At 38.0% G+C, this 19970-nt stretch overlaps 2 protein-coding genes across 4 annotated transcripts in view; both read right to left on the minus strand.

Moving 5' to 3' along the window:
* The window catches only part of LOC129771481 (uncharacterized), a 695695-nt gene that overhangs the window by 302324 nt on the left and 373401 nt on the right, over window positions 1-19970 (minus strand). The window lies entirely within an intron of this gene.
* LOC129771484 (farnesol dehydrogenase-like) lies at window positions 16284-17197 on the minus strand. Its single transcript, XM_055775165.1, has 2 exons — window positions 16606-17197; window positions 16284-16536 (listed from the first exon to the last, which is right to left on the minus strand). The coding sequence occupies exons 1-2, from the start codon at window positions 17167-17169 to the stop codon at window positions 16363-16365; spliced, it is 738 nt and encodes a 245-aa protein (XP_055631140.1). The 5' UTR covers window positions 17170-17197; the 3' UTR covers window positions 16284-16362.

Raw genomic sequence — 19970 nt, forward strand, 5'->3', positions numbered from 1 at the left:
AATGAAACGCGGCATATCTGAAAACTTTTATATGCGTTGCTCTCAAACGAGGAATTTGTGTGACCAACTAGCCCCTCTATATACGAAAGAAAATATTCATGAAAATTCAATAAAAATAATTTTAAAAGCGATTTTCATTAATATTTAAAACTAGTACACACAATAAACCGAATTTTTTCATGGTTATTTACCATGATTATCAGAACCAATTTTATAATGCGCAAACAGTGAATGATTTTTGGAAAAATCGGCATCATGTTCGTATTTTATAACCTATTAATAAAAAGTTTTTCCAATTTGCTTACTTTATTGCATCAGGAATTCGCTATTTTTCATCCATAGATCGCTAGTTTTTTGGACGCTCAGATTCCAAGATATCGTCACTGACCAACTTATCCCTATGACCAACTAGCCTCGCACTACCCTACTGGGAATTTGTAATTGTAAAACTTCCCGCAGAAACTTTTTTTTATTTGATAGTACTGTCTGTGGTTTTGATGTCAATTTTGAGAACGATCATTTAGTTTGTTTACCGAGTCGTTAGGAACCAGGATTTTTTTTGCTCGGCGATTGTTGATAATCCATATATATGGATTAATTGGAAAATATCCGAAATAATAATTATATCGAGAAAAAAAAATTATATCCGAAAACAAAAATCAAATTGATTTTTCTAATTTGTTGCTGACTTTCTTTTGTTTTGCGAATTCATGCATTATTTCCGGGTTAAAGTGGCGCCAAAGTGCAGCTCTTTTCAAGGTTGTTATTCGCGTAAAGAAAGCATTTCATTGCGATGAGATCTGTGTTCTTTCTTTGATAATTGAAAGTTAAAATATGTTTCGATGTACACAACCGGTTAGGTTTGGATTTTCTGTCATCGTTCTGCGAAATGAAAAATAAAATAAAATAAAATAATGTATTCAACCTGACAGCCCGTAGTGAATCTTCGGTTATGTTCCGACATCACACACCTATCTTTTTACGTAGAACTACGACTATATTGAAAAGTTCCAAATCAGAAAACATGTCACGTTTTTATGAAACTGTTTTAACATTGACTAAAATAAGAAGAATTCCAATTTTTCCATACATTATATTATTTCATTTGTTTTTCTAACAGCACTATCAATAATTGGATAGCGGCGAGAAACTTTTTGCACAGGTGATAATTGCACGATTTTGTCCTTGGTTTCTCGAAACAACACGCTTTTTTTCTTGTTATACTTCTCAATAAATTATCAGATAAAATATACACATTGCATGCAAAAATATTAAGGTGAAGAGAGTTGAGAATAGAATGAATAACAAAAACAAAAAAAAAGAAAAATTTCTCTGTGTCGAATTCTTCCTAGTATGGCAAGTGAATCCAGAGTAATTGAATGATTACATAAATTGAACTCACCAAACGAAATACTCGAAAAATCTCAAATACATTCAAAAATACAGATCGATGTTTACAACTTACCCAAAGGCGAATTACATCGTTTCTCACAGCTTCTGAGATAACTGCATTATACGGCCGATATTTTCCCAAAAGTGATGAAGTGCGATCAGCAAAAGTAGAATGTAATTACCTGTAATGAAAACATGAAAATAATTAATTAGAAATTCATCATTTTTGTTATTGAAATCTTCAGTAGATTTGGACTAACCATGTTTGAGCGGAAGGACCTCTAAAGGATAAAGAAGTGCAATGTAAACAACAAAATCGAAGGGAAGGTGTTTTGGTACATATCTATATATTTAATTATTAATTCCATGTTTGGATAAATTTTCTTAACAATGCAATCAAATTTTAAATTATTCCTAAAAAGTTCATTCCTGTTTTTGGAATCGTACATCTGTCTTTCGAGCTATGATTTTCTGAAAAAACTTCAACGATTGTGCATATACTATTGTAAAACAATTAGTCGCAATTAAAATTGGTCATATGTAATTGAACGATTGTAATCTAGAGTAAACGCCAATGTATATACACAGTTTTATATGTAATGCTTACATTTTTTTTAATTTAGCCATCATAGAGCCACCATATTCTTCAGACTTTGCACTTTCAATAATCCAAATCCAATATTCACAAAAAAAAACAAATGAGAAAAAAAAACCTTAATTACAAATGAAGAAGCCAAAAATGATTTGGAATACTCTTATTGATGACAACGATAAGATAACATCTTCTAATTATCTTGTGTGCGATAGTTCCAAAAAAATAAGTTTTTTTAACGGCATTCGACAAGTACGAGTCAAACACGTTTCGGACTCCAACAAATGTTCGAACCAACGTAAACATTGCCATCTGCATACGATGACCAATTCGTATCCGGATAGAAACACTGATTCAGTATTTCGGGCCAATAATATGTTTGTAACACAGCACTCAATACCATCGAAACGTCACCTAGAAGCCAGGAACCAGGAACCTTCTGCCCCGCGAAAGACGACAGTAAGCATGATTAATAGCTCCCTCCATGTGGGAGAGTCCACCACTAGAGGAGGAGATGCAGCCCATCTTCGTCGATAGTTTTAATCGCTTTCTAATAATACCGCCACAAACGAGACAGCCGCTGCGCTTGGGAGGCGATCCGTGCTCTCCTAGAAAACCCCACGAACAATGCAACAGTGCCGATATGGAACTTTCTCGCGGCAGACTTCACCTCATTTCTGTCATCTTCCATTTTTGTCCCCAGCTGTGATGGCCTGCCGGGGTGCGGAAAGATCTGATCTGGAATGTATGCAACATATGGGCAACCTCTGGGAGTAGGCTCTCACGGATTATGACCTCCTGCTTTGCGTTTTTTCTCCATTCCACCCTCTAGCCCACCCCTGCTGACTGAGATACCCACACACGGACACGCTTGGTAGTTGTCATACAGTTCAACACGGAGTAGAATGCATAGTTTTAGTGCCTCTTCCTCCTCCGCCGCCCGATGTTTGATGCAACTCGAGCTTAAGCGCAATTTAGACCGCACAATTTATGCTTCAAGAAGTTTCGCCAGCTTTCGCCCGCTGTCGTGAGCGGTTCACATCGTTTAGCACACAAATGATATTTATTCAGTGCTCGGGCGGGGAAGTCGGGGCAGTCGAATAAAAATAAAATATTTTGATAGCACTGGGAGAAAAAAGCCCAGAAGACTACACCACTCCAGTCTATGACCGCACTGTGGCGGCATCGAACAGCCCATCCGGTGGCTTCGTGTGGGGCTCGGAGTGGGGAAACGTTTCTGCAAAAATCGACACGAATAAGCTATGCCAGCATGAATTTATTTGCATTTTACTCTGATTATTTCTCCTATTTAGTTTTGGCGGGGACCGTTTCTGCTGCCTCTTTCGGGCACGACCTATCGTGAGGGGGACTCGGATCCAGAAATCGCGATAGATAGTTCCGATCCTTATGGGCCACAGTGTCGGAATTGTGGGGAGGGTCGAGGGGAAGAGGTAAGGTTATGATGAACCGCTGGTACCGGGACTCCGAGCACCGGCTACGTATTGATGCACCCTCCGGGTCCATGTACGTGACATGAGTACGACGGAGGGTACAGAGGTGGATGTCCAGACCCAAAGAGAATAGCTAACGACGGTGGAAATCTCGGCTAGAATCTAGTGCCGCGCACGACCCTTCACCGAAGTCGTGCCGAACGAGGGCACTTTATTTGGAAGAGAGGATCGATCCACGTATAGAGCAGTAGCGATCGGTGTAAATTATATTGGGTTGCCCGAAAAGTAATTGCCGATTTTTTCATCACAAATAAAAAAAAAGACGGGTGGGTAATGTCGGGGACATAACCGGAGTGACGTAGGACTATACAAAGGGGACAGCTTTTGTGAAATATATATTTTAAATATATTGTTTTATTTTCTTCTCTTACGTGAATACCTACCTATCTACCTGAAAAATGGATTAGTTTACTGTTTACTCTTTATGAATATGTTGATGGTTCTGAAAAGAACCTTTGGTGTTGTGTTTTTGTTATCACTCGATATTCCCATCTTGTTCGGTTAAACCTTCCAGTTTAGCTATTGCGTTTGCCACTCGCCACAGCTTTCACAGTTGGAAAATTTCTTCCCATCCAGCTTGTGACATGTTGTTCAGTAAATTACATTTAATGCAACGTGCCGGAGAAACACTTTGCCACTCACTGAAACTAATTGTTTCCTTGATGAGCGCCGAACCGAAGCTGCTCTGTTCTTGATGCGGGTTTTCTGATTGTCGTGAGCAGCTTTGCAAGGCAACTCGAGCACTCCAACGGCCGAAGCTCTATAATCGCTGTTAGGTATACTGGTGCTCCAGCACCAATCCGTTCGGCCTAGTTACCCTTGCGGAGCAATCAATGAATGCGAGCAACAGGGAACTGGAGACTTGCACAGTTCGAGTGAGACTTTGCCTTTCCCTTAACTTGTCCTCCTTTGTTACGTCCAAGAATTCGATGCCACACGGGTTTACGGTTTGAAAGAAAATAAGATATTTTTTTGGGGTCCGCGTGTTTTATACTCTAGCGGTACACACTCACAGGATAGAGACAAATCGGCAGACTCAGCCAGAGGGGCGAGTCCAACGAGACGAACGAATGAGCGTTAAAAGGGAGCGATGGCAAAAAAATACATCGTAGAGGCGAATGAACTGCAAAGTTTAAAGCCTCTTAAAAACAAAGAAAGAAGAAGAAAGAAACATACATTCATTACGATTTGTTCGCTCGTTGGATTCACATGCAGGCTAAAAAGGGTCCTTTTCAGGATCACAAAATTATCTTCAATCTAAAGAGTTTATTGTTTTGTTATCACTCGATATCCCCATCTTGTTCGGCTAAACCTTTCTGTTTAGCGATTGCATTTGCCATTCGCCATAGCTTTCACAGTTGGAAAATTTTTTCCCATCCAGCTTGTGACATATTTTACAGTAAATTACATTCAATGGCACGCCGCATTACCACCACTCAGTATCGGATTGGAGGTAATTTTAACCTGTAATTGGACATTTGCGATGACAGTGGTACAGTGTCGACTTTCAATGTGGGGTCATAATTTGGACCCCGAACTCTATGTTTACAAAAATGTCCAACTAAATATGTCGCATTATAGGTCCGTCCAATTAGCTAAATGTCGAGATAAGTGTAAATTACTGTACTTTCAATCTAGAAGCAATTTAAGAATTGGTGAAAATCAATAAGCTCAGAACAACTGCCAAATTCACATACTCATCATATCCTGGCAAACAAATTATGAAAAAATCAATTTGTGTTTTATTATTATTTTGGATATTGTTTTAGAAAGCATTGAACTGTATTTCCTAAACTCTTTTTTGGAAGGTTTAATGGCCCTGAAAAGCGCCTTGTTTTATGGAATGGTTCCAATTTCGAAAACTTAGTACTCGTGGTTTTGAAAAAAAAAACCATTTCGAACGCCCTCGATGCCGCCTTGTTCTGGATTTGCCACCAAAGCAGTTTGTATAAAGAACAAACTTTTTTCTTCTGCTACCTGATGCCGTTTTGCGATTGCGTTTGCCACTCGCCACTCGCTGCAACTGCCTGTTGTTGTCTTGATGTGTTCTGTTCTGAATGCGGTTTTTCTTATCGTCGCAAGCAGCTTTACCAGCCAACTCGATCACTTCGGCGGCCGAAACTATATAACGCCGGCTAGGTGGACTGGTGCACTGGTACTAACGCGCTCGGCCTAGCTACCCTTGCGGGGAACTCCATATCAACACGGTTCGAGCGGGATTTTGCCTTTCCTTTCACTTTTCCTCCTTTACCATGTCCAGACATGGCTGCTTGGGTTGGTTTGTTGATGTGTTGTGATGCGAACCGATGTGGTGTACGGTTTGAATGAGAATGATCGTTACGGCAGCGGAGCGGGAATTTTTAAGCTGACTGGCTGGCTCGAGAATTACGCATGTGTGAGACTGCGACCAATGTTTCGTTCATTTTTTTCTTTTTCCTTTCCAATCGTGCTTCATCCTATTTCGCTGCTGCTCTGGTTGCCCGTTTTGGTCGGTACGATTTGAGGAGCACAAAATGGACCAATCAAAAATGGGCACATAGTGCATTTTGACAATGCTTGATATTTCACAATTATTCAATTATTTATCTCAAGAAAAATGAAATGTTATTCGTTATGATAGATGCGTAGATATATTTCCTATCAATTGATGCAAAAACCTTTGCGATCTATTGAGAAATGCTCGAATTATAAGCGTTCCAAATCTTGCATTTTTTCCTAATTGTTCAGTGCCTAGATTTCCATTTCACCCCCTATATCTTCCGGTTAGACGTAGTCCTACGTCAATACAATTGTTTTGTACATACGAGGTCTGTTCAAAACGTATCGCGACCTTCGAATTTACGTGGGTAAGGTATATTCGATTCTAGATTTTTTTGTGGCATTATGTTGGTACTCATGTCTCTCACTCATGCTGACAAGTACAGCTATTTTGAAAGTTCAGTTAATTTTTAGCAACTGCTTTTCTTACACATGTTTTGGTTCATTTTCGATTTTTGCCTATTGCAAAAACGGATCAAAGAATCTGTATCACATTATGTGTGACAAACAAAATTAAGTGCGCAAACACATTCCAAATTTTGATTGTGACGTTTGTTCACCAAACCTTGGAGCAAACAACGTTTATCGCAATTCGAAAAAATGTTCTCGGAGGGTCGAAAAGATATAAACGACGCAAAGCGTGCCGGAAGTCCAAGCACGTCAACAATTTAAATCGAATATCAGTAATCCGCGGGTATACAAAAATCGCGATACTTTTACAACAGCTCTTGTAGATAGAGTGGTCCACTCTATCCCATTCCATTAAGCATTTCCATAGCCATAACCAATTTTGCTTCATCACTACGAAGGGATTTCTCTAGAGATAATCGAAAATTGGAAGATGAACTAAAACACGTGTAGGAAAAGCAGTTGTCAAAAATTAACTGAACATTCAAAATAGCCGTACTTGTCAGCATAAGTGAGAGACATGAGTACCAACATAATACCACAAAAAAAATCTAGAATCGAATATACGTAACCCGCGTAGATATCGAAAGCCGCTATACTTTTTGAACTGACCTCGTAGATTGAACGCATAAAGATAGGATGTACATCATTTTAAATCTTAAACTCACTAGTTTTGGTAAATAATGAAATAGTAAATGAATTTTTTAATCATCTCAATACTTCCAAGAACGTGACATGAGTACTGGATTCTAGAAAAATCTAAAACTCTACGAACCCGTCACTTTACAAAATTGAAAATAAGTCATGTAATAAACGACTCTTTCTGGGGCCTCCATCAAGAATACCTAATTACATACTTAAATTTACGAATTGTTAAACATTAAATAGGCCTTAATTTAAAAAAAAAAACCCAACTATCTCAGTCCTAGCTGTGCGTTGTCAAATTCACGAAAATCTGAATATAATTTTTATAAAACTATTGAATTTTCAATAGTCACGAGATTGGTTTTTTTCTTATGAAATTAATATAAACAACATATTCTAAACGCATAACGCTAGATAAAAACATGAAGATTATTCTTCGGAGACTAACCGTTCTCGAGATACAAGAGATACGAGATACAAATCTAAGGTCAATATGAAATTCATATTCTATTTAATCTTTTTTTTAAGAATTGAATAAGAATTTTATTTATATTAAATTAAATTTATATTATTTTTCTATACAATTTCGGAATCTTTGTCACAATGTCCGACAACAGTGTGTATGTTTTATCACTTGTAATGAAAGTTTCTTACTACAAAAAAAAACAGAAGAACAAGTAGTAAAAAAAATGTGAAGCTTACGCAACAGACACTTTAAGTGGACGCAGAACGCAACAAAGGTTTCTTTTTTTCATCCTGGAAATTTTGATATCATAGATAAGCTTCGCTCTGGTTGGTCAGTCACTGAAATAGTTGATGAAATTTTGCAACTGGTCGATCAAGACCGGCATGAAGCTACTAGAATATAACTAATGCACTAAGAATGAACCCTGTGATAGTTTAGAATCATTTGAAAAAGGCTGGCTACGCAAAGACGCTAGATATTTTGGGTGTCACATGAATTAACGCAAAAGAACTTGATTACCCGAATTTCCATCAGCGAAGCACAATTAATACGTAACGAAAACGATTCAAATCTGAAGCTTATTCGACCAGATATTTGGTAATACTCGATACTTGTTTAAAATTGATTTCCATCAAAGATTAATTTATTTTAAAAATGAAACAAAACTCGAGCATTCTTTTTAAACATCACATATTAATTGTCAGTCTCATAACACTGTAAAAAAAGTTTATTGAAAAAGATTCAGATATTGTTTCAGTTAGTTTCAGAGATTCAGACAGGTTTCAGTTATTTCAAACAGAAGTGTAGATTAAAAATATACTCTCAAGCCTCAAGCTACCTTTCCTTTACGGGACCACAGGAAATTGTAGACAAGGGCATTGTTTAAATAGGAATATTCTTACGCCGAAAAAGGTGACATGTGTTGTGTATCGATAGAATAGGAATACTCTTACGTCGAACCGACTACTGTGAAATAGATAAAAAAAAACAAATGTTTATCGATAGATAGGAATACTCTTACGCCTAAAAATGGCTACAGTGTAATATACAACAAAAGTTATCCTAAGACACTAAAGATAAAAATGTACACGAATAAATTCGGTTCTGTTACAGCTGAATTTATAAATGAGCCTAATCAAATAAATAGATGAGCTTGAGCTTGAGCTTGGGTAGACTGTACAATTCGTAGTTGCTCTCCGTGATTGACCTGAACCAACCAAATTGCACAATGAACACACAGAATGACGCTTAGGACTAGCAAATCATTCTCGTTGTGCAATTTTCGGCGACTCGAGCTTTAAATGGTCAATAACGACGCTGGTCACGTCCTTACAGTCACCAGGGGAAGGGAAGGAATGTTAGTATGATATTCGCCGCCCGAAGGCCAGAAGGGTCGCCTCTATAGCGTGGTTCCCTAGCGAATATCATGGAAGGGATAGTTGTTAGTGGGCAGAGTGGTAATAAGCAGGATTCACCGAGGTAAGTGATGCGATTATGTAAACGTGATCTATCGACCACTCGACGAAACGAAATTCCGAAAAGCTCATGTTTCACAACATTCATCTGTTATGCATCGTGCGTATTTTTATCGAGCTCCAGTCGAGACGACAGAAAATCGTTCTTGGGAAACCTGACAAGGTAATCCGGAAAACTTCTTTAAAATTTATCAGACCGGTAATATACTTAGTTATTTCTCGTGCCTACTCTTTATCGTCTCTATTGTGTGTCTTTATTCTTCTGAAATAATCGAGCCAGTGATACATATTGATTGTGCCTACTCTTTATGAAACTCAATAGTGGCGGCAGAAAATTATCGGAAAATATCCTTTAAAATTAATCGGACCGGTGATATATATTTCGTTATTTATCTTGCCTACTATTTAAAACTCCAATCGCGACGGCGGTAAAAAATTCAAGGATACAAAGAAGTAAAGAAATATAAAATTAAAGAATTATAGAATCATAGAATCATAGAATTATAGAATTATAGAATTATAAAATTATAGAATTATAGAACTATAGAATTATATTCTATAATTCATAAATTATAAAAGAAATTAATTGGAAAATTAAACAATTGAAGAATTTAAATAATGTGTATGGAAAAATTAAACATTAAACTTATCTGACGCCACTGCACGCTCAGCCCATCAGCCAAGTCGCGATTCCTATAGGGTTACACGGGGTGATTTGGTCATATGGGGTGATTTGGACCACCCCTTTATCTCTAAAATTACGGCTCACCTTGGATTTTCTATAATTTGTCATTCAAAAAAAACTTTGGTAAAACTTCACAAGTAGAGGGAAACGGTAGCATAAATACATTATGTACTTTGAGCGTCAAAAAATGTGAGTTTTCAGATCGTGGTTTTAAGGTTTTTCCCAGAAGAGGAACAATATGATGTAGCGAAAATGTAAGTTTGATAACAATAAATGAAATTAATTGCATTTTAATTTGTGCATGCTGTGTGGGGTGACATGGACACGTTTCTGTGGGGTGAATTGGTCCTACAGGTTTGAGACTTTTCTTTGGTCTAATTAATTCCAGATGCCGCTGAATTACAAGAAGAGGATGGACAGACAACGTTGGAAGAAGGAGGAACTTGAAAGAGCAACGTAGGTCATCGAGAACGGATTTTCTTTGACCAAGCATCAAAAGTGTTTGAAAATGCTCGAACAACAGTGAAAAGATCCATGCAGTATTCGAGATGGTGTCAATCCAACTTTTCTGGTTTGGAATCTGGCCAAGACACCTGGTATCGATCCCAAAACATTGTTACTGATTGTAACATTATCCCAAAATACTTCACATAAACATAAGTATGTTTTTTTCGATGAAACACACACTGGACCAAATTACCCCTCATCAAATTTTAATGTCCAAAAATCATCTCTTTTATTTTATGATATATTTGGTAGATTGAAGCTTTATATATTGATTAACCATTATTTATTGAGGGAGAACAAGTGTAGCTTAGTATACAATGTGACATTTTTCATTTAGACCATATTGGTTTAGAAATATTAGGCGATTTGCTTAGGTGGTCCAAATTACCCCCTTTTCCCCTACTTGTGATACTAAGATAGAAGATGGGTGTACGATCGAAAGAGTGTATACAACACACATAGGTACTCATTTACACGCTCCGTTCCACGTGTCAGAAACGCCGAATATCAAACAGTGATATTTTCACTTCAGCACAAAAATTCGTAAAACTCAAAGGAATGATTCCATCCTTCCCCTCCTTCTGCTTCCAACACTATCACCAAATATTACCACGCGATCGGCGAGGAAAAAAACACTAATACTATCTCATGATACCAAATAGTCAGACTGTATGCAGTTCTCTGCTTGAAACGCGTCCCACGTCGTGACTGCAAATTATACGCACACATATACACAGCCAATAACATCAGTACCACACACTCACTCTTCTCAAGTGAAAGATGAGCGGAAAAATGGCAGCACAAAAACTCTTTCACTAATGGAGGACTAGGGGAAAAAATTGCGCTTTTATCCACTTTCCCGAACCGTTCGCAATCGGGAAACACTTCGCACGGTAAGCACACGATTGTCGCTTGATATCGCGACAACTTTCGATCACTTTGATGCACTTTTTCACCTGCAAAAACCGTCTTTATTCGGGAGCACTTCATGATGTGTGTTCCCCTCTGAAACAATCCTCTCTCCAGTTCAAGCCTAAACAAATAAATAGATGAGAAAAAATGGCATTGTTTGGATCAGGGCTCGGCAAACTCATTTTCAACTGAGGATAGTCAGGGGACTATGAAGCCATCGGCCCTTGCATTCAATTGAAAATGAGTTTCAGCTTCTTCTAGCAGTTTCTGTGTCAACATGAATCAACAGTCATTCAGCCCCTCTCGTCACTAACTGTTCTAAAAACGCTCTGTGCTCATTTCTTTCTTCACTGTCAAACGGACTTCACCGGAAATAGAAGTGGCTCCACCCAGACTGAATTCGTCTCTCTCTCTCTCTCTCTCTCTCTCTCTCATGTGTCAACGTAAATAAGATACCAGGTATATTACATCGCCTGTGTGACACAAACAATCTTCAATACAAAGAAGTTAAAAACAGTGTACAACTTTTTTATCCCATTTGTTTATTTATTAAGGCTCATTAGTATTTTTAGCATTAACAGAGCCGGGGTTTAATCGTGTACACTTTCACCTCGAATTTCAAAAATCGACCATGTACATTTTGTTCATTGGCCCAAAAAATTACCTGTGCAAAATTTCAGCTCAATCGGACATGATTTAGGGGTGGCTCAAAGTGCACAAAGTTTTGATTTTTTGACCTACATAAATATAAAACTGGGTCAAATCAATCTATGACTACAAAAATATATTATAGATAAAAGTAGCATTATCTCCTTCGTTATCACGTTGTTCGGAACACTGTTTGTAATAACTTTATGGCCCTGTAAGATCGCGACTACTCAAGCTATCATAATCTGATTTACGTGGGTATACCCTTTCGATCTTCTAAATCAGCAGAAATTTAAATCCATTTATTGCATTTATACATAACCAAACAACATACTTGATATTATGACATCCTCGACCACAATTCCACAAATTGTTAGTAGTGAGACCTACACGATAAAAACATGAATAGGGCACAAATTTATTGGACAACATACAATATAATATAAATTTAATGCCTATTATCCATAAATGGAGAATAATTCATTTTACGCGTCAACTCACATTATGAGCTAACGCCCGAATTTAGGCAAAAAGATTGCTCGTTGCGTCGGGGAGGAAGCAAGTGGATAGTGCAATCGAAAGAAAACATATCCAATAGAAATCGTCAAATTGTTAACTTTTTTTACTATATTCACTGTTCATGTTTCAAGCAAAACAAAAATTGTGGATAAATTTCCTGTCTAATTATATATAACACAACATATGTCACAATAACCATTTTGAGTAATATGCGTTTGAAATAAATCGTTACATTTTTCGTAGAGTGACCCCCTATATAGAAATCAAAGACATAGTCCTATGTCAAAACACCCCTAAATCATGTCCGATTGAGCTGAAACTCTGCACAGGTCATTTTTTTGGGCCAATAATCAAAATGTATATGGTCGGTGTTTGAAACTCGATGATGACATTTTTTCCACACATCCATTGCCACCCTAATGTACATGGTATAAAATCAAAGGAATAAAAATGAATTTGATGTCAAAATATGTCATAAGTTTTAATACCTTTGTTTGAAGTGAATACCTCTAAAACACTCATTGAACATTTTTATAATTATTATTAATTTTTTTATTTTGGGTTGGCTTTCTGCACTGGAAAAAGAAATAAACTTAATTTTATGAAATAGTAGCTTACCCGGCAAACTTCGTCCCGCCAAAAATGTGTTTTTTGTTATCAATACCTTCAAACATACACGTTCTCTTACTATGAGCAAGTTCATGGGTCCAATCGTAGAACTGTTCATTGATTGATCTTCTATTCCTCTCCGTTGAATTCACTTTTTACTGTAAAATTCCTAGACACAATTCTAGTTCAAGATTTTTCAACCACTTGTAAATAACATGTTTCTCCGTTACTTGGAATAAATGTTTAATACAGAAAATATGATAGAATAAAGATAGCCCTAAATCGGACAATTCCTTCTTCGAGTTCTGCTCTTATCAACACATCTGGTAATGCTATTTTTTGGTATAGATGGAAGAAGATATAGGAGTGCGTTTCATCACATTAAAATCCATTTCCAGTTTTGAACAAAGATCAATTTCGCTAGCGCAAACATCAAATGGAATAACAGCACTTGTCACTATGTAATTGTAGAACAATTACTAAAAAAGTAAAATTTTGAACAATGATCAATTTCGCTAGCGCAAACATCAAATGGAATAACAGCACTTGTCGCTATGTAATTGTAGAACATATGGAATACAGAGAGGGGGATGGAGAGTCTAACCACCACCGATGTATGAAGAGTTGTAGGGCACATATTTATCTACCATTTATCTGCTATTTCATCAGAATCTGAGATTAACATTTTGAGAAAATCGACTTTTAGTTTTTAAAATTGATTTTTTTCAGTGTGGGATTTCAAAAAATATTTTTTCAGTATTTTTTTGAAAATTCATTTATTTTCCTGAAACTCTCCCATAAATCACTTTTTTGTAGGACTTACCATTTTCGAGTTGAAAAATTTTATAAAAAAAATTGTCAAAAATATTTAACCCTTTCCAAAAGTTAGTCTAGACAAATTTTCGGAAAACTAAATATGCCAAGTTGCCTGATTTGGTAAGGTCTTCACGCCCAGAAAGTTTCATTAAGTTCTGAGAGTGTCACGCCAATCCCATAGCCGAGTTTGCGCGGAATCCGCCATAAAAGATATATTTATACTTTATTAGCAAGACGCATCTTCCCATCCGCCATTAAATCAGATAAATATGTCAATTTCATACAAAAATAAAACTATCTTGACAGTTTCAAATTGTAAAAAAAATAAAAATTATTGATTGATGTTCTTTCAACGTTAACAACGGTTAACAAGTCATCATGGAAACTCTAACATTTGTGTGGTATAAACCTTTCAATATCCAGCCTATATTGGTCAATGATTTCACAAAGTCTTGCAGTCAAAAATCTTCGTAAGAGGGGAAGGTAAAATATGTCCTCTAAGTCAGTAGAAATATATCATAACATAACTCAAGTTTCTAGCGACGCACCTTCACGTTTCTAGCGCTGATTGCCCATTTAACAGATGTTGACAATTTTTACTGAACTATTTATGTATTTCCATTTCCATGCCATTGTTCTACTCGATTTTCAATTTTAGCTACTCATTCAACATTTGCGACAGTACATCAACTTGTACTCCGCATTTTCCAACGGTTTTGAATTTATGAAAACATATTCGGCCCATTCTCGGTCTTGCCCAAGAACCGAGAGCCCATAAACCCGAGAACCCATCAAAACCCGCAACGATAAATCACCCAGCCAAACATTTACTGCCCTGTGTCATCCGACTGTAATTTAAGTGTATTACATCAACAGCAGACATCTGCGCGCTGCAAAACGGACAGATTTTTTCCTACCTCTCGGTGCCCAAAATCGATTACCGGTCCGGTTCGTCAGGCTCATATGCCCGGCCCGTTGATGGTCTTGGATTCATTCGTCGCCAGTGGGCTTATTTTGCGTGGTCTGTAACCCACCCCTTGCGGGCCATATTGTGGTGACTGTGAGAGGGCGTAATAAAAGTAAATCTCATTTGCGCACAGTACCGGCATGTCTGGGCTGAGCGGTATGAGACCTTCGCTGCTGGTTGTTTCTTTTTTTTTTATGAAGGTAATCGCGGTTTTCAACGCTTTCAACAAGAACCCTCGTTTTTAGAAGCGACTTGCGGGAGTTGGGGTCAGAAAAAACCACAGTGGTAGCTGGCTGAGCCAGAATGGAAAGATGGGTCTTATTGCTGCAGTCCTAATGGATCCCACCGCCCGGTAACTACAATAACTCTAAAAGAGTCGTAAAGTGTGTCTTGCGTTCTCGCAAAATTGCTTTTCCGAAGCTGTACACTTTTACTTTGCGGTTGAACACATTACTTAACCTCCCTTAAAATATCAACAAAACTGTAAACACATTTGAGAACCATGCGTGACATAGTCACGGGGAAACGGTAAATCCGTCACACATATGCCATATACTTTTTGCTAGAAGGGAGAGCTCCCTCCACTCATTCCTGAACGGTGGTGAATAATTGAGGATATTACCACAGTATCCCCACAATTCCGAGTGGTTCTTAATGAATAGTCAATTCAAGAAGGTGTTGCATCTTTATTGGCAGTAATCGCGAATCACGGAAGGCAACAAATCTCTTTAATTACGCTTGCCTGCGGTGAACATGGCAGCACATATATCTCTCCAACGGGACGTCGATTCCCTTCTCGAACTAGATCAAGGAGATCAATAAGTTCTTGAACTTCTTTTTTTTTCTGTTGTTGTTGCCCTCCTCTTGCCTTCAATTCAGCGGAGGGGGACATCCCCGGAGAGGGCCTGCAGCGCTACCACTCCTCGTTTGGAAGCTTGTTTTTCTTTTGCGCTAGCCCTTTCTGGTCCGGACCGGAGGGCCCAAGACACAATCAGCCATCGATTCCCTTCGATCCGGTGCCGGTGCCAGTACCGCTGCTGCTCCGTTGTGCCACCATTGTGCTTGAGGATGCTGGCGGCCCATCTCGACCAGACTTCATTAGTAATTCTGCAGGTTATCTTCTCTTCGCGCGCGCTCTCTCTCTCTTTCTCTCTCTCTCTCTCTCTCTCTCTCTCTCTCTCTCTCTCTCTCTCTCTCTCTCATTCACTTGCTCTTATCGCAAACCGTGCACAAATAAAACATTGTTTTGCAATTATTTCCAACATCTCTGCAATCACTTCTTGCCCGCGTCGTAAAAACTAGATTTGGTTTGGTGGCTTTTGTGGCTCTGAGAATAGTTATTGATAGTGCTACCTCTTGGTAATTAAAACAACACATATTGGAACACTGTTATACTGTATGTGCTGTAGAACATTCAAGGTTGCTTCTTTTTTAGGTAGTTTTGACCTAGAAGTTCGTCTTTCTGAGGTGCCCGCTTGGAAAAACGTTTTGCTAAAATATTTTTGGCCAACAAATTTCCCAGCCTTTGAGTTTATTTCGTTGAGATTTTGAGTATAAAGCCTGACATTTTCTATTAAAAATGATTGCTTTATTCACTCAATCTTCATGTCAAGATCCACTGAAACAACACTCAACCGTGAACTGTGCTTCCTCATCGGTACGTTCGCAAAGTTTAAAATCTTTCTCCAACAGGCTTAATCGTCAGTTCATGAACTTGTACTCCGGGAGGTGTACCCAATACGTACAGAATGGCATTAGCAATATCCACGGCCTCTAGCATAGGTAACCCTAAGGCAGCCATTTCGGGCGACAGTATCTCTGTATTGACCACTCCTGGGCTGATACTCTGCAAGAATAGTAAATTCGTAAAACAGAAAAAATCAACCAAGATAGCCAGAGAAACCAGCGAACTTACCGTGACTTTTATTTTCGTTCCCGCAGTCCTCAGCTCATGTCGCATTGTTTCCGTAATGGCCGTCACGGCATATTTTGACGCCGTGTAGATGTTCGTGCCAGGAAAGTTGAGCACTGTGTGTCCGACGATGCTGTTGATGTGCACTATGTGTCCATCGACCGAACGATTCTTCATCGACTGGAACGCTTCCCGACTGCACAGTACCAATCCCATCACGTTCGTGTCCATCACTTCCCGCAGCTTATCCGTATTCCCTGCCTGCAGTAGTTCGGTCTTGCGAGTGACTCCAGCGTTGTTGATCAACACGTCCACCCCGCCGAATTTCGCCTCTATCGATCGAAAACTGTCCAGAATAGACTCCTCGATGGAAACATCACATTGCATGGCATGTAAGCGCTCCCGAACGGTTTCATCCAGTTCCAGCTTGAGCGCTTCGATACGTTCCACTCGACGCGCCAACCCAATTACAACCATCCCAGCCTTGGCCAGTTCTTTCGCTGTTGCAGCACCGATTCCGGAACTCGCACCGGTCACCACAGCTACCTTACCAGACCAACGATCCATATTTTGAGAAGAAAACTGCTAACGGCCCCTGTTAATGATATTCTGTGTTGGTTTTCAAGAGGAATTTATATATACTCATTTCCTTGCGCGGAGAAAAGTTATCTTATCAGCCGGTTTGTGATATCGCTGAATGACGAAATGGGCTGCTGAGAAATTATCGGTTTAGTGGCGCTAAAACGCTGACAAAGCATGAAATCTGTTTTATCCACACTTTCAAAAAAAAAACATCTCAATCGAGGAAAATGAAGAGATGCTTTTAAGAAGTTTAACAGTATTGTGTAATACCCTAGAGACTTTATTAATTTTCTCATTCGTTCATTGGTAGCAATATGAAATCGGATATGAACAATAATCGAACAGATTAGATTATCCCTACTTAATTTTATTTGAATGTATCGATGCTACAAAGTAACTACGCAACTCATTCACGAATTGCTGACGACAAATAAAATGTAAACAAGCACTTTTAGTCAACTTCTTTGCAGTAGTCCGTTTCGCTGTCCGTCGCCGGTAGGATTGCGGAACCATATTGGGGATACAGATTAAAAAACAAAATCTCGACTGTCACGAAAAATGTCCAATTTTTAGCACTTATTGGTCAATAACTTTCAGATGAATTGATGAGATTATTGAGTCAATTAATTCAAACACTTCCTTGCATTTTTTTATTAACAATATGAAATTATGATTTTTTCAACAGTTAGTATTAAGATAGGTAAAATGGTGGTGGAATGAAAGCTTCTAATTTCCCAAATCTATGTGCAAACTGGAATGTGTTTCCTTAAGACTCTCAAACATTCCAAAATGAAGTTGACACAGTTTATAATTTATGTACTAAGAGTTTATTACAGCTCAATGTTAGGAAATGCACTTTGATGACTTTTACAAGAAGAAGAAAACCATTGAACAATGGTGTTAAGCTGGGAAATCAACCCATCAATAGATATCAACGAGTAAGAGACTTAGGCGTGGTCTTAGATTCGAAACTAACCTTCGTTGATCATTATAATAAAATCATCCATAGAGCAAATAATATGTTGAGCTTCATCAAACGCTTTAGTTACCATTTCCACGATCCGTACACAATAAAAACATTGTATATTACAAACGTCAGATCAATTCTCGAATACTGTAGTATTGTATGGTCCCCCTACATAACTTCACACAAAGACAGAATGGATCTGTACAAAAACAATTTTTATTATTCGCACTTCGTGAACAAGGCTGGTCTTCATATCATCTCCCTCCATATGAAGCACGCTGTATTCTAATCAATATTAAAAGCCTAAAAGAACGTCGGAACTCTTCCATGATTCGATTTATTATTGACATCATATCACAACGAGTGGACTCGGAAGAAATATTAGGAAATCTATATTTTTACGCTCCCTTGGCCGAGTGGTTAGCGTCATAACTAACATGCCGGGTGTTCGGGTTCGATTCCCGTTCTGGTCGGGGGAATTTTTCGTCAAAGAAATTTCCTCCGACTTGCACTGTGATCACGCGTATTCTAGAGCTTGCCACTCAGAATGCATTCAAGGCGTGTTATTTGGCATAGAAATCTCAACTAAGTACTAATAAAAATGATGCAAGTAATACTACGTTGAGACGGCGAAGTTCCATTGAAGAAGAAGAAGAAGATATTTTTACGCACCGATTAGGCACAAAAGAAACCCTAACATTTTCTACATAGATTACCGAAGAACGAATTATGCCAAATATAGTCCTATTAATCGTACGATGAGCCTCTGTAACGAACACAGTGAAATAATTGATGTAACCATGTCAAGGTCAATGCTCAAAGACTATCTGAATAGAATGAGATATCGTTAAATTTCACTGTAATATTTGGGCAGCATATTTAGTCTACAATTCTTTGACGAAATAAATAATTAAATTTAAAAAAAATTGATTATGTAACTTGTTGAAATCCTGTTTCGAATTAAACGGATAAATTATCCAGCCAGCTCTCTTTAGTTTTTTTAGTTTTTAATAAGTAGTTTTAAGATATTAAGAATGTATCGGTCTACAATTTCGATTGACGTCAATAAATAAATAAATAAAAATAACACAAACTTGAAAATCAGGTACCATGGCGACATACATTTGTGTACACAGGAGGTCTCCCTTACCACTTATTAAGCAAACGACCGTGTATCTAATCCCAGGACCCTCCGTTGATTGATGTTATAATAGACCTTTTTCAAGACTGGAGTCGAAAAAAAATTGTTGATTACTGCTTCTTGAATAGACAAAAATTAATCAATATTGCATATTGCAAGAATATAATCGAGAAAACTGCAAGGGACTTTTGCAAGTTGATTCCCTAGCAAAGACTAATGAAATAGGTATCGTAACGAATCATCACGGAAGTAAACGAACGAACGTGGGTTAAATCCCAGTACCCTCTAATTATTGACCATATAATAGGCGTTTTTCAAGATGAATAAACTTTGCTGTTGAGAGCCTCTATACTCAAAATTGTTTGAATTTTTATTAAAAAACTAGCTGACCCGGCAAACTTCGTCCCGCCCATACTTTCAAACATTCATGTTTCCATACTATGAGCAAGTTCATGGGTCCAATCGCAGAACTGTTCATTGATTGATCTTCTAATCGACCTCGTTTAATTTTGTATGGTAGCTTCCCCTTAGAGAGGTAGGTGGAGTGTCTAACCACCGTAAAAAGATTTATTGCACCCTAAAACCTCCACATGCCAAATTTGGTTTCATTTGCTTGATTAATTCTCGAGTTATGCAAAAATTTGTGTTTCATTTGTATGGCAGACCCCCCCCCCCACC

This window comes from Toxorhynchites rutilus, chromosome 2 (genome assembly GCF_029784135.1).
Source record: "Toxorhynchites rutilus septentrionalis strain SRP chromosome 2, ASM2978413v1, whole genome shotgun sequence".
Classification (NCBI taxonomy): Eukaryota; Metazoa; Arthropoda; class Insecta; order Diptera; family Culicidae; genus Toxorhynchites; species Toxorhynchites rutilus.